Source organism: Callorhinus ursinus, unplaced genomic scaffold, assembly GCF_003265705.2.
Source record: "Callorhinus ursinus isolate GAN/ISIS: 27379988/994484 unplaced genomic scaffold, GSC_fseal_2.0 scaffold12, whole genome shotgun sequence".
NCBI lineage: Eukaryota > Metazoa > Chordata > Mammalia > Carnivora > Otariidae > Callorhinus > Callorhinus ursinus.
The window spans coordinates 30,982,372-30,998,457 of NW_027397074.1; the positions used below are offsets into that span (position 1 = coordinate 30,982,372).

General features: G+C 36.0%; 1 protein-coding gene across 8 annotated transcripts in view; it reads right to left on the bottom strand.

The window, feature by feature from the left end:
- Positions 1-3,674: 3,674 nt before the first annotated feature.
- ETV1 (ETS variant transcription factor 1) overlaps positions 3,675-16,086 on the bottom strand; it is a 96,254-nt gene continuing 83,842 nt past the window's right edge. For all 8 annotated transcript variants that reach the window (XM_025872975.2, XM_025872974.2, XM_073898893.1 and 5 more), the window contains 2 exons: positions 15,934-16,035; positions 3,675-11,188 (listed from right to left, as the gene is read on the bottom strand). In XM_025872975.2, coding sequence (XP_025728760.1) covers positions 10,967-11,188; positions 15,934-16,035 — 324 coding nt within the window. In that variant the 3' untranslated portion in view covers positions 3,675-10,966. The remainder of the gene's footprint in view (positions 11,189-15,933; positions 16,036-16,086) is intronic.

Consider the following 16,086-nt stretch of genomic DNA (forward strand, 5'->3'; position numbering starts at 1 on the left):
ATAAGTAACTATTTTCAAAAGCAACAGAAATGTTTGAGGTCAAATCTATTTTCTCCTTCCCCTAAATCTGGATTGATTGTATACATTGTCTGAAATAATGGGGTGTGTGCTGAATCTTTTATTCTTTCTTTTTTTCAAGCCTGAGAAAGCTGTGTGAATGTTAATATGTACTGAATAAATCCTGTGATCACTGTAGCACCTTATAATGATGTGTTCCCAAGCTGCCATATCACGGTTGATTATTACTTCTTTTTCTTTGCAATCCTTCATTTAATTTCCACTCCTTACATTGGTGTTAATACTCCTGACTATTTGAATTCATTTTTGAGTTCATGAGATGCTGTATCAAATGTTTTGCTAAAATCCAAATGTATTACATCTCCCACATTGCATTCATCCACTAATCTTGTAATTCAATAAAAAAAGCAATCAGATTTGTTTGGCATGATTTGTTCTGTGTAAACCCATGCTGCTTATTGCTCAATGGTGCTTAAATGATAAGTAGTGCTCAACGCAAATTTCCTCATCTAACTTCTCATTTTAGCTCAGAAAAGTCTATAGTGTTTTTTGTTCATAGATTTTTCTCCTGGCACATAGTTAGTTTTTAGGTCCTAAACACCAGAGAACAGCAAGAACGTACTACTCTCATTACAGTACCATTTTCCTTCTTTTGCTTTTCCATTGCTTGTTTTTTCCCATTTATTATCCCTACATTTTCGTATTAGATTTCCATTAAATTTACTATGTGAGCAATCCCTTTATTTCCGTTTTCCTGTAGTATCTTTTGAGGAAAGTGGTAACTGGGGGAGGGACACAGTGAGGACACAGTTTATTTCGAACATCTTTGAGAATGAGGGGCAATGCCTTGGCTATATTTATACAACCTCTTTAGCTCTATTCGTCACGTAAAATAAGAAAGATAGAGTTGCCTTTTATCTCTGAAGTCTGAATCTCATACTTGACGGATGATAATTGTTTCATTTTAATGGATTCTTTCATTTTCACTTGACCATAACTTAAATACTTGTTATGGGTTGAATTGTATCCTCCCTCCAAAAAAGAGGTATGTGGCACGCTAACTGCAGTGCTTTGGAACGTGATCTTATTTGGAGATAGGGTTTTGACAGAGGTGAGATAAATTGAGGCCATGAAGGTGAACCCTAATTGAATATGATTGACATCTTTCTGAAAATGGGAAATTGGACCAAGGGCAGAAGCAGTGGGAAGACAATGTGAAGAGATACGGGGGGAAGAGGCCAACCATTAGCCAAGGAGAGAGTCCTAGAACAGATCCAGCCCTCGGGAAGTACCAACCCTGCCAGCACCTTCATTTTAAACTCCCAGTCTCCAGAAATCGGCACAAAATTTCGGCTGCTTAAACTACCCTGTCTGTGTTACTCTGTTATGGCAACCTAGCAAATGCATAGAGTACTTGCCCTATCTCCATATTATTTTATTCTCATCATTGGTCCTCTTAGATTATACTTTTCAAGAACTTGGTAAACATTTCCATTTCTTGCTAACCACTGCTTTTATGCCCAGTACCACATCACCAGCCTTGAAGTTCCTGCAGGACTCAAAGAACTCTCGAAAGAAACGGGAGAACAAAAAGCAATTTTCCCATTCGGAAGAGGAACGATACTGTTATTTTTAGGGACTGTGAAAAAGCCTGGACACCCCGCGGGCAATTCTGTTTCTTTTTAAGTTGCCAATGACTTGAGGGAATTACTTCTCATCCATGGTACAAGGGCTTGATGGGGCCGCAAGAGAGACTCCTTGCCCTTTTACGGGCAAGGAGAAAACCCAAGGGCCTACTCTTCGGTTTTCTCTCCTGGGCTCTGAATCTTAAGTCAAGTGATGTTCGCAGGGGAAGAGGGTTGGTAATAATTGATTTCAGGAATGGTGACCTGAAAAGATTTATCATTATTTCTTGCTACTGGGATTTTTTTTTTTTTAACTAAGTTATCATACTCACTCTTTTACTTTGCCATCTTACTCTCCTTCTACTAAGCTCCTTTTCCACTTAGAACAGAGTCGCAGTGCATTCATTTTCATGAAGATATTTCTAAAATTCAGAAACCTTAAAATCCAGCTCAGCCCCACAGATACTCATAGAGATGCCTATGTCCCAAATGCTTATAACCTTCCACCATTCCTGGACTGATAAAATAGAAGATACAGGAATACAAAAAATAAATGTCTTGATAAATATTATGAGTCACCACAGATATGGGGGGGAGGGAGGTTAATTTTGTGAGGTCCAGGAAAGAGTCCCTCAAGTTTATCTGTCCCGGAGGGACGGTGTGATGATTCGACCACAAAAAATCATCGTGCAAGGCAAGCCAAAAAGAGCATTCTAATCAAGCCTTCTGATCTACAGTTCAGGTAGAAAGTGAATTTATTTTCCAGAGTTTGAGAGTGAAAAGTGGACACTGTTAATAATATGCAGGGACAATAAGTGAATTGTTCTGGGCAAATAGGGACTATCCCAGTATCCCAGGGCTTCTTAGGTAGGTATCAACCCATGAGCTCTCTGCTATAAAACAGTCACTGCCGCTGCAACTTTGAGGTGGGATGCATCAAAGACTGGAAATAACTCAGTGTTAGAAGATGCTTTATTCATCTCTACTGACCTTTTTAAGCATCAGTGGTAGGTTGGGGACAGGAGGCCACTTGGGGTGGGTAACAAGAAAAGCTACAGCATCTGCAAAATGGGGCCTCTTGGGTTTGAAAAACACCTCATCGGTTGGTTATTGTTCCTTGGAACCGTAACTAGTAACTAATACAATAACCCCTTCGTGACACAGTGAGAAATCCCAGTAGGTACATGTACACAGCAAGTGGGCATTTGACAAATATTTTTGATCAAGATGTTCAGGATCAGGACAGTCCAGAAGTTAGTCAGCAGTCTGCTCTGCCTTGATTTATAAATCAATTTGACCATCCTCCTGCCTTAGGGGCCACATTACCCTTAGTGATTAATTAAATGCTTCATTTTACGGTAATAGGCAGGACTGAACTTACACACTCATTATATTTAAAAAAAAAAAGTACCCTTGCTTCCCACTGTCACCAGCATTCTTAAGGCTACTTCTTTACCATACCCTTTTTGCATAGAATCTGTGCACTAAATGATAGACAATTTTAGCCTGATATACCACATCATATCATTCTCTAAGTGTGTGTTAGATTTACATGGGTTAGTCTTACTTAGTTTGAGTGCAGGGATCACTTTTTATAAATCTGTTGTATATTCCAAAAGGTCTACCTATGAAATGCGACATTTGCTTTGAATGCGGAAAGGACACAATCAGCTGATTTTATAGCAGTGTTTAATATGAATTTGTGGAAGATTCATATCAGGGGATTTTGAGAGATTAAATCAATAGATTTCCCATAGAACATAGAACAAACTGAAATGAATAATCTCAAGTCTGTCCTAATATGAACGAATTAATATTCACTCAATGAATAAATCAGTGTGCAATGCACTTTTCCTTTGGGATCTAAATTATCCAAATATTTATTTTCATTTTTCGCCTTGCTTTGGTTTTAGAAATGCTGCCTCAGGGTTTCTACATAATCACAGTTTTTTGTGAAAATAAGCAAACAGCAAATTGTGTGGAAAAAGTTATTTTTCATTTGATTCTATTTCATAATTTTGTTCACAGATAAGCATGCAAAATAATTAGAATGGCAACTTTGTGTGTTATTTGTAACATTTACTATTTACAAGCTCTTCATGAAACAAGTAAAAATCAACAAACAAAATTGGAATGTATCACATTTGGGCCTGGTATAAATCTGAGAAAAAAATTAAATATAATAATAGATTCTTATCTCTTCACATGCTACCCTTCCAATAATGAAGCAAAAGTTTACTCCATAAGTGAACGATTCTAAACAGGCCACCTTAATATGTATGTGATTGAGTACCATAATGCAAGGAATAGATTTTGAATCTATAAGAGATTTGGCAAGTCAGAGAAAAATATTCTATTTCTTTTCATTTAGAAAGTTCTTCTTGTTTAGACTTAAGGATATGGTGAGAAGGTGGTGGAGAGATGCCCATTTTATCTTGATAGCCTAGTTTAATTAATTATTGTTATTTAATCCAGCATGTTTGTGTTTTTTAAATGGTTTATTTATTTATTTATTTATTTATTTATTTGACAGAGAGACACAGTGAGAGAAGGAACACAAGCAGGGGGAGTGGGAGAGGGAGAAGCAGGCTTCCCGCGGAGCGAGGAGCCCGATGCGGGGCTCGATCCCAGGACCCCAGGATCGTGACCTGAGCCGAAGGCAGACGCTTAACAACTGAGCCACCCAGGCGTTTGTGAATTAAAAAAAAAAAAAAAATCATCTGAAATTATCACTCTTAAAGAGTTTAAGCATACCTTCAGTATGTTTGTGTTTTTATGATATGTTAATCACATCTGTCACTTCAAATTTTAAAAACATGAATGCAAAACAGCAGTTCACTGCTTGACATGGCTTGTGTAAAGTGACTGTTTTTATTTGTTAACATACACCTAAATAACGGAGTTATTTTCAAAATAGCCAATAAGCTGGTTATCTAAATGAACTTTTCTCCCTGCAACAATAATTGGGGCTCTGTAGACATAGTGTTTATGCATAATGTTTATTTTTTTTTTCTTTAATAAAGCCATCAAACTACAGGGTAAAACCAAGAACAACCTATTAATGAAGAAACTGCAAGTAATATGAATTACTAGAAAGCAGAAAAAGCTGCATGTTTTACCTTTTTAATTCTTACGTATAACAAAGTACCTCCTGTGGTATTTTAAATAATACTTTAAGAATAAAAGGATCTAGATGTTTTGGGAATAGTGGTGACGGTTGCACAACATTCTGCATGTAACAAATGCCACTGCATCACACTCTTAAAAATGGTTAAAATGTCAAGTTTTGTGTTATATATATTATACCACACTTTTAAAACAAAAAAATTAAAGAATTTAATATTATGATTAAGTATAAAGTAAAATATTTCTGCAGTATTAAAAGTAGGCTAGCATTTTAAGTTGTAGTTTAAAAAGTAGTGCCACCTGCATTGTCTTTCTCTTCTCCCATTTTTTCCCCACGTTTTTCTTCCTCCAATTAAATTCATGTTAAACTATAGGACAAGTACTTTTACTAGCTCTTCAGAAAATTAAAATGTACATAAGAGGTCACCATCCCCTTTGCAGTAATGTGACATTTAAAAAAATTAAGATTTCTATATAAAATAATTTCTATGCTTTCAGTTCTACTTTCTAAGTTAAAAATCTGTCTGTTGCTTCTTCTGAATCATGTAAATTCAAATTCACTGTGCCTTAAAAGTTTTCTGGAAAATCCATTACTTTCAGAAGACATATCTAATAGCATAAATCATGGGGGGCAGCGTTTACAACTTTCTGATGAATTTGATCATACATCTGTCTCTTTTGGTAGCATTAAGCTATATCCTTCTCCAGTAGGGGAAAAAAAAAAATAAAAACAAAACACCACCACCAACAAAGTGATACTTCAATCATTTTGATTTCTAAATGCTTAAAGACATGGAAAAAAAATCATAGTTTGATGTTGCTGTGTTTAAATAGCACTTGATTTCTTTGTCAGATTTTTCTATAAAGACTATTAAAATGGTTAAAGAAATGTCTTAAGTAAGACTGTGTTTCAGCAAAATGTGAATCATTGTTACATACATTTTTAAGTCGTTAGAAATTTAAATCAAGAAAGTAGTTAGATCCAAGTTACAGAAAAAAGTAGAGTTTATGAATTTGCCTGTGATCACATGACATCTTGACACAAGGACATTTTTGTTTTGCCACGAGCCTCAGCTTCTCCTCGATAAAGCCAATGAGTGATGGAGGCATGCATGCTGGCTGGCACATGGGAGTCACTGAAATAATTTAGATAGCTCCCTTCCCCAAATTTCTTCTCGATACAGTTGCTGAAAAGATTAAGTGAAATAATGTATTAAGAGAGATTAGAACATAAAACTAGAAAAATGTTTATCAGATGTCCTGGGACCTAACTTACCAGAAAGAGAATAATACATCGGAAGTGGGAGAAGGGCAGCAAAGACATTACTCAAGTGCTTTGGTCATACATTAAATGATTACAATGATTCAGATGGTTAGAAGCAAGTCAAAAATTTAGGCAACCTTTATCTAAGTTTTAGATATGCCACTTTAACTTAATAAGCCTTAAGTTTTAGATGTGTCACCATCCAGAGTGATAACGATCATACTTTCAGGGTCTGGACTTTTATTTTAGATTTAAATTTTGAGCCTATTTAATTTGCTATAATCACAAATTTCGTAGGGTGTTTTCTCAAACCATAATTTCAATTCATCCAAGTGAATTAAAAATGTCTTCCCCATAGAAACATAAATACCATTTTAGAATGGAAGTAAATAAGAATATAGGAGTCTATGTGCAGAATAAAAACAAACAAAAAAAACCTACGCTACATATGAATTCCTAAACCATAGCTGTTTTATATATAATTTAACATTCTAAAATCATTACTTCTATAAAGTTGTCCACTCTTCTTAGACTGTATTTTTCCATAATTTTTTTATAAATTAGTCTTTCTAAAGGAGTCTCATGTTAAAAAATTATATATTAAAGTCAAGCCCTGAAAGTACTAGTTCAGTTCTGAGTTATTAGGCCAAATTCTTCAGTATCATGTCCAACACTGATATTTTCTGGAATCTTGGCTATTATGAAATTCTTACCACAATTTCTTAATATGCTCAATAGGGTTTTTAATTTCCTTTTATCATTTTGACCTAATTTCTTTTTTTTTTTCAATCTCTTTCCTCCTTCTTCATGTCAAACTCCAATTGGAAAATAGCTTACTCATTTATTTTTAAATTTTACTTTTTCTCTTTTAAGATGCCCAGTACAAAACATTCAAATAGCCTTCTCTCTAATGTTTTGTCCTTATATGCTCTTGAAAGTATTGCTTGATAGACCAAGTCACTCATTTTAGAAACTCCCATCACCGGGCTAATTAAACACTATAACAGGGGGTAAAAGTTTTCTGTCCTTGTCATATAAAGTTGACTCATATTTTAGAATTGTTCTTTTGAGCAACAGACATACTCTATAATTCTCACCTAAAAAATAGGAATCCCTTACAGATGTTAAGACGGTATAGTAACAAGTCATTCTAGCACGAAAAGAAATTTATTTAAAAAATATAACTCTGGCTTGGACAACAGAATTAACTGTGCTACTACTCTGTAATTATCACACCTTACTTTTTTTTGTCTCACTACCTAATATTTACATGAGGGGTTATTAAATCATGTAAAGGCTTGACGCCATTACCAGATGCTTTAGTGGAACAGGCGAACTTTAAGAGAATGCTCTCAGTACCATTTCTCCAAAGTAAAACTATTTCAATGATAAACAAAAATGTTCTTCAGTAACTTCTAATCCTACCTCCGACAACAGAACTTTTTTTGCCCATAGGTAAATCAATCAGGGTTTTTACTAGTGTCTTCATCTACGTGACAGGCTGAGTAATAGCACCCTCCTCACGCCCCTCCACAGCCACGTCCTGACCCTGGGAACCCATGAATGATACTGACTTCGAAGATATGATCGAGTTAAAGATCTTGAGAGGGAGAGATTATCCAGGGTGGACCTTAAATGAAATCACAAGTGTCCTTAGAAGAGGTAGGCAGAGGAAGAACAGACTTTAGTAGACAAAGGGATGTGACCAGAGAAACAGATTGGAGTGACCAAGCCAGGAGCCAGGAGCTGGAAGCCAGGAACGTCAGCAGTCTCTAAAAGCGGAAGAAGTTAAAATGGGATTCTCCCCTGGCGCCTTTGAAAGGGAACGGGCCCTACACACACGCTTTGATTTTAGCACCTGTGGACTCATTTTGGATTTCTGATCTTCAGGACTATAAAAGGACACATTTGTGTAGCTTCAGCCCATTAACTTTGTTATAGCAGCTACAAGAAAGTTAAAACAATCTGTAAAAAGGAGGTTCAAATAAATGACCTCTAAAATCGATCCAGGATTTGAGAGACCTGATCTGCACTGTTGGCTTTGTGTGGATTTTTATTTTTCAGCATTTTTCATAGGCATAACTTATGAAAAGTCGTTTTTAATTAGTTATTCAGGATATACTATTCTTTGAATCTTTGTTGGAATCAGTCTCCTGGGTAATAGCTTGTCATCATCAAGAGGTGGCAAACACCAAGGGAGATATTTCTTTTAGTTTATTTTACCAAGTTGAAGGAAAATGTTATATTTTTAATTAATTTTCTACGTTTGAGGAGCCAATTCAATTAGAAATTCAAAACACGAGAATCTTGCAGAAATCAGCTGCCAGATTTATTAATCTATCTGAAAATAAAAACACAAGCGAACAAAAAGTAGAATAAAAACAGAACTTAAAAAAAAAAAAAAGAAAACGTTGGAATACATTTCCCAAAAGAGTTTATAATGCAAAGTTTTGAACCCTTCTGTATTGGAAATATCCTTAATGTTGGCCAATTACTCATTTTGTTTTGTGAGTCACTACCTTAAGCAGAAAAATAGTTTGTCCTTAAATATTATATAATTAACACCAGTTCTTCCTTGATCCCTTAAGATAACTCATAGTCCAATTCTTCCCCAATGGGAAATTAGAACTAGAATTTTAAAAAGAAAAAGGAAAAAGGAAACAAAGAAAAAGCGGGGAAAAAAAGAAAAAGAATCCTCAATACAATTTCATTTAGATGATATTTTAAAGACCCACTTTTAATTTCTCCTTCAATTTCTCCAAATACGTTAATTCTCTTTCCAATAAATCTTTAGCTGAATATTTTAAAATTTGTTTTTATTCTAAGTGCTGTAAATGGCCATATGAGCATAGTGGGGGGGGGGAGTTCTCATTTTTAAGGCATACTTATTAGCCCATAATGGGCCAAATGATATGTAAGGTATATGCAGAACAATCATTGAAATCACAGGTTACATACATACGTTGAAATTAAAATAGGCCCTTTTGTAGGATTAAATGTGAGTAGTATTGATGACGGTATGTGGATTTCCCAATAACTGTTTGATTTAGACACACAAGCTGTGATCTGTGCCACGCTGGGAAATGGGTAGCCAGGAAATCATCTTTCGACAATCTTTCCTGTGCTCGTCAAGAAGTGCTTTTATAGGTTCATTTTGGCTTCGTGTTTAGGATTTTCTTGTTTCTTAACATTTCACTGTAGGTGCTTAAAAAATGTTGTTCCTCTGGGATATTGATGGATTGAATAAAATTCAGGCTTCTTGTTTGAATGGTTTAGCAAGCTATTCAAAGATATTATAACACCACCTTTTTTTTTTTTGTCCAAGGTGAATGAAACAACATATCCTGCTTTCAATTATTTTTCCAAATGCCAAACACAAACAAAACAAAAACCTTTGAAACTTTAAATCTTTAAGTCTTCTTTCAAACAATCCAATCACATTTACACAAGTGTCCAACTGTCCAAAACAAGATGAGTATCAGTGCCAGCACTATGTCATACAGCAACTTCCTCAGATTCTTCGACAGTTTGTAAATAATTTTCTATTTCACCAAAAGTTACAAAAGTTTCCACAGTTTCCCTTAGCAAGCTGAAGCTTACTCCTCATTTGTCAATGTGCATCAAAGCTGCTCAGAGCATAGCATGGCATAAGCTATTTTTAAGCAATAAATGGTCTGAGTCATCTATTTTGTCCTGAAATGCTATCTGTAGTTCACTGCATTGCTTATAAATGGTCATAGTAAATTCAGCATGAAAGAGAATATTACAGAAAAGACAGCAGCAGAAGCATTAGCATTATCTAATATTTATATATGTTATCAACATAACACAGCAGTAAAAGGTTTAAATGCATATCAACGGGTACCATGTCTAAAAATTACTATAGTACCTATTTAGTGTATTGGATATTTTTCTTAAGGAGTGCTTGCTGTATCTAGAACAGCATAATATGTGATTTAGTACAGTTAATTCTTATCGATTAAATAATGTTTCTTTATGTACTCAAGGAAGTGAGATAGATTTTTTTTTTTTGCTTCATTGTGATCCCAGATTTAACATTTAAATGAAGATCTCAAAGGACCATGACATATCATTATTTAACTGAAATGGGCTTCAAAATATTTAAATGACAGTATGATTTGCGTCTCAACAGCAAGGTGGCACCAGGTACACGGAATGCTACTGGCCTGTGACTCGGTTTGGAGCCAGAGTCCAAAATTGTGCCCCTCATTTACAGTCATGGTGATCACTCAACTTCAGAGAGAATTACCCATTTTACGGTTATCCTCTGTGAGTCAGATAGCAAGCAAAACAAAACAAAAAACAGCAAATGCGATCTCTAAATACCTTTTTACAACAGGTGCAAAACCAGTCATTTCTAACAGGTAAACTGCCATTTACAGTAGTTTTTTTTAGTTTTTTTTTTTTTTAGTTTTTTTTGTTTTTGTTTGTTTTTTGTATACCTTGCAGAGACTCAGAAATGAGAGGGGAAAATGCCCAAGGCAAATAGTCTCCATGTGGATATTTACACAATGTGAATTAACTGTACCATAGATACCCAGAGAAAATGAACATTTTCTTATGTTGTTTGAAATCAAATAAACATGATATAGCTTCATCATACTTAAAACCTGTGGACCCCATCCCACGCCTAAGTAAAAAGTAATCCCCATATTCCCCCACCCATTCACCCATTATCCTCCTGTTACACAGAATAAATGTTTAGATTACACCTACCCACCCTCAAATAAAGTGCGCAGTCCATGGCAGACCATAGAATAATGCAACAGGAAAGCCCCTTTTTGTGTATTATTATTTAAAAATAAAATACAAACAACAAAAATCAAACGAAGATTGAAGAGAACTCAGAGAGTCTCTGCATCCTGCAAAAAGAGGAGAAGCACGAGGAGGCCCTGCGTGACTGTCACTTGTGTTAATACACGTAGCCTTCATTGTAGGGGTGGGGGTTGCAGCAGCCCCCTTCAGGCATGTAGGCCATGCTCTCGTCAAAGTGAGACAGAGGCACCGTGTCTTCTTCATTGATGTGGCGTTCCATGTCCGTCTTCAGCAGTGGGCGCTGATTATCTGGGAAGGCCATGGAGAACAGGGCTTCTGGATCACAGACAAATTTGTAGACATATCTCTCTCCGGCCACCTGATGAAAATACGGAAGAGAAAAACCCATCCTTATGTATGGTGACGGATGTTAACTAAGCTTACCAGGGTGATCATGTCACGATAGATACAGACAGTGAATGACTAGGTTGTGCACCTGAAACTGACGTAAGGTTATATGTCAATTAACCTCAGAAGAACCACAATCTTCACAATCCCCAAATGGGGAAGAGCAGGGAAAGGAAAGAACAAAAACACGGTTTAATATGTCAGAAAGGATGCATAACAAATGTTAAAAGATATCCATAAAAGCAAAAACAGTCCTTACTTTGTGGAATAAACTTCTGTCCAAGAGAGGGAAATGTGGCCTTGAGTAATGATTGACCTTGAGTAATAATTACATTCATTCCAGGCACAGCTAGAAAGCTTAGCGGTTTGCTTGTTTTAATATAAAGGTAAACTTACATTGTTATTTTGGGGGGGGAAAGATCAATGATTTCATGCAGGTATCTCACAGTGAAATTTTGTTTCCTTTGCTTTAAATGGTTTTATCGTTATTTATAAAATAACTGGACCTTTAAGGTGTAGTGTCTCCCTCTTAATATCACATTTCTGAAATTAGAGAAAACCTAAACTTCCAAACTTTAAAAGAAAAATGTGCTGTGTCCTTAATAAGACTAGACTAGTGACTGACTGATTCACAGGTGAACTGGTTCTTTTCTCTCTCTCTTTTTTTTTTTTTTCGTTTTTTTGGCACTGTGTATTCTCATCTAAAAAAAAACCCACAAAAGACGCATGGCCTTATCTAAATGAAAGACAGATCAAGAGGACGGCATCATCTTGGGTACGTCACTTTTAAAAATGAAGGCAAGATGCAATCGACAGAAGTGAAGGATGTGTGCAAAGTGTCACGCTGAAGTAAGAGGTGCAAAAAAGTGAAGGGAATTTAAAATATACAATGCATAGGGAGCAAATGAGAAAAAGAAATGTGAGAGCTGCCAGAAATAAAGGGGAAATAGCATAATTTGTAGGGAATGACATGTCCCAAACTTAAATTTTGAAGACTAATGTTTCTCTAAGAAATTATAAACAATTGAGTGAAACAAATGTGCAACCCCCCCCTCCATTAACAGAAAAAACTGAGGTTCTCAAAAAAAACAGGGGCGGGGCAGGGGTGAAGGGTGGGAGGGGGGGGTGCATATGAATACAATTCTTTGTATTGACATTGAGGTAAACCTTCATGTGTATGCAGAGATTAGTAATTTTAGAAAAGCGAAAATTACTCAATGCCTCTGGGTTCCTATGTATCAAAAAAAGGCACTGCTGGTTGCTTTGCCATGGAGAATGTTCAGTTCATGGTTTATAAACTATCTGCATGTGTTTGGAAAAAAACACTCTAGCAAAGAGTGCTACTCTTCTGGACTCAAGATTTAGAACACTGTTTTGTCCTGGATGTTTTTAGCTTATAAGGCGAGCCAATTTAGAGAATCCAAATAATCTGAATATTCTTAGGTTTGAATACAATGAACATTTAGCTTTTATGAATTTGTACATGTTGCTTTTTTTTTTTTAAAAGATTTTATTTATTTGACAGAGAGAGACACAGTGAGAGAGGGCACACAAGCAGGGGGAGTGGGAGAGGGAGAGGCAGGCTTCCCGCGGAGCAGGGAGCCCGATGCGGGGCTCGATGCGGGGCTCCATCCCAGGACCCCAGGATCATGACCTGAGCCGAAGGTAGATGCTTAACAACTGAGCCACCCAGGCGCCCCTTGTACATGTTTCTTAGTCAGTCCTCAGTTCCCCTGTTTTTGTGAAACAGAGGTGGGAATGGCTTCTTTGGAAAGCTTCTTGTAAAACTGAGAAGGAAGTCTCTAGGACATTGCACAGCAAACAGAGCAGTTGGTGTAAATTCACTTACTTTAGTCCCTTATAAAAAGGAAATTGAGTTCATAAAGGTGAAATTGCCATAAAAATAAAGACAGGCAATATCAGAAACAAAGCTAAGATATGAAATCCTAGTTTTCCTTTATTTCTTTATTCAAAGCATTTTGAGAAAAAAAAATAAATGGCCTGCAGACCTTAGAGCTTTTAATAACCTGCTTTGTTTTGTTTGGAGCCGCAGAAAAAGAGGTATTTGCTTCAGGCTACTGGTAGCTTTTTTATCCAACCTGTTGCTATTGGTTATAATTAGAAATGATTTGATAAATCACTGTGGGGAATTAAAATGTACAGCATGCGATCAAGATTATAAAATCTCTTAAGGAGTCTGCCTTAACTCATGGCTTCCTACTATTTTTTGTACAAAAAAAAAACATTTTTGGAACTACCACTATATTTATTGAACTGTGTTAAATGTCACGGAGTTTAGAACAAGGGCTGATAATTACCAAGGGAAATAATGTCTTTCATTATTAGTAATACAATTACAATCTAGAAAATGCTGTACATTAAATATACCCAAATCACAGTGCTGATATAGATAAAACATGAATTTTTTTTAGGAGATGAGTTGGAAGTTAACAAGGAAGTATCTTTTGAACTGTGCTTTGAAAGACTAGATATTTAAATTATGTGTTCATTTTTTAAATCTCAGAAGTAACATAAAAAAACTGGCGGAAAATTAAAAATTATAGACTAAACCAAAAGAAATGGTGATCTATCATGATATCATCCACAAATAACTGCTGTTAAAATATGTGCACAGATTTCTCTAGGCATTTCTAAGTTTTGAAATAGGAGGTCACACCTGTACAATCTAAAAGCCAAACTCCATTATTTCTTATCTCTTTCAGAACTACTGAAATAAACAGGGTTTTTCTACATGTTTAGATCCATTTGATTATTTTTATTTCAATTTCTAATCTTTCCAGGTAATTGTCCTGAATATACACCACATACATATATAATTTAAGTTTATAAACAAGTGTGGTCATACAAACATTTTCCCCTACACACTGAAAGATAAAATTCCACATCATAGGGTTGTCTTTTTTCTTTTTAAGGACGGCGTAATTACCCTCTGAACGATTCTGTTAGAATTTGCTTAGCCATTAGAATGGTACAGATGTTAGGTACAATCAGAAGGCAAGACATTCTCCACAGAGGGCATGACATCAGTGAGGCAATGAGGGAGTCACAGGTGTGTCAAATGGTAGCAAGTAAAATGGCTCAAGGCATGTGAGGAAGAAGAGTAAATATGTCTGTAAAAATGGTAGAAAGCTTTCATTTGTGTGCTCATTACAAGTAGACTTCAGTTTTGTATGTTTCACCATTAAACAGCCTATGCTTTCTTATATTATGCAGCAACACGCCAAAAGTTCTGTCACATACAGACATTTTGCTAGTCTATCTTAACTGATAAAGAAATAGTCGCAAATAGTTTCTTTTACCTTATTTCATTTAATAATGACAATAACTTGATGAAGTAAGAACACCACCATTTAGCAGGCGAGGAATCTGTTCAAAACGGTGATCCACAGAGAAGGCAGCGTGCAAACCTAAATCCTGCGTGCATCTTCTTTGACATCTGCGCACCACTGCCCAGGGGACCTGAGCACCTAACAGCGCCAGCCCTCTCCACAGCCAGCCCACTCCATGTGTCAGGAATTAGCTAGACGGTGAGGGAAATGAAAGGAATGGAACGCGTCTGAAAGGATTTGGCTGCAAATGGGAAAGGTGGGTTGGGAGGAAGGAAGGAATTAAAAAAAGGACCGCAGGGTCGAGGTGAAGAAGACAGGGGAGCAGGTAGGTAACGGTTATATGTCTTGAAGGCAAGATTCAGGGAAATAAGAAGTAAGTAATGAATTCAGCCTTATCTTTCAAGCATCTCGGGCACTGTAACTTCTGAGAGCTGGCAAACTCCAGAGCACCGATTCCCTTTGGTCTAAAAACTCAATGAAGCTGTTTCCTCTATTCTAGCATGTTTCATGTAGCAAATGGTCTGGTTTTTCTTGGCGTAATTACAGTGGTATAAAAATATGCCACAATCTGCAATATATAACTAAGTTTGTGTCCCCCACATGAACAAAGGATACAAAATAAAACAGTAATGTTCACAAGAGATAAATCATAAAATTAGTTCACAGTCTAGACAATAGGAATGAATACACATGCAAGGCTGAAGGATGTAACAATAACAAATATCCGACGTTTTATCTTTATTCATTTATTCATTACCTTCTTCAAAAAGTGTATATTTTGTTCTATGTGGATTCCATTTGTTTTATCTTAAGTTTTTTAAAAGCCACCTTCAAATATTTAGAGAAGCTCATTTGAAATAAAGTAAAACACATTTACCTTAACTTCATTCACCAATGAAATAATATCAAACACTTATTTTTCATAAAGGTTTAGGTAACGAAGCTGTCAAACAGCAAAACCAGGCAAGACTTCAGACAAGGAGGGGAAAAGTAAGAATTCAGTTAGTAATGGAATCCATAAACAAAAGCATTTCAAAATTATGTAACTGTGGAGAATGTCGCAGACTATCAACAACTTTGGGAATATATGGGACTATTAGTACTGAAACAACATTTTTTACCAAATACGGTAAAGTTGGGACTTCCAGAAAGTCTACTAGTTTCTATAAGATATTATTACATAGTTCTATAATGCCAATGAATTTATAAATAGAAAGGCTTGTCGTACCAAGACCAAGAGCTAAGCGTATGTTAAAATGAGTGAAAACCTTGCTTCAGCAATGCAAAGACATGTGGCTTTTAAAGTATTACATGCAGATTAATGTGCAACATTTCAATGAATTTTAATGCTGCTGTAGCTGCTCACCTTTTGCATGATTCCTTTCTCATAATAATAGCGAAGCGAACGGCTAAGTTTATCATAGTTCATAGCTGGCCTGTTTTTCTGAATGCCCCAACGCCGGGCCACCTGCCACCAAAACAGAATTACATTGTACTGTTAAGTATTACCTTATCAAGA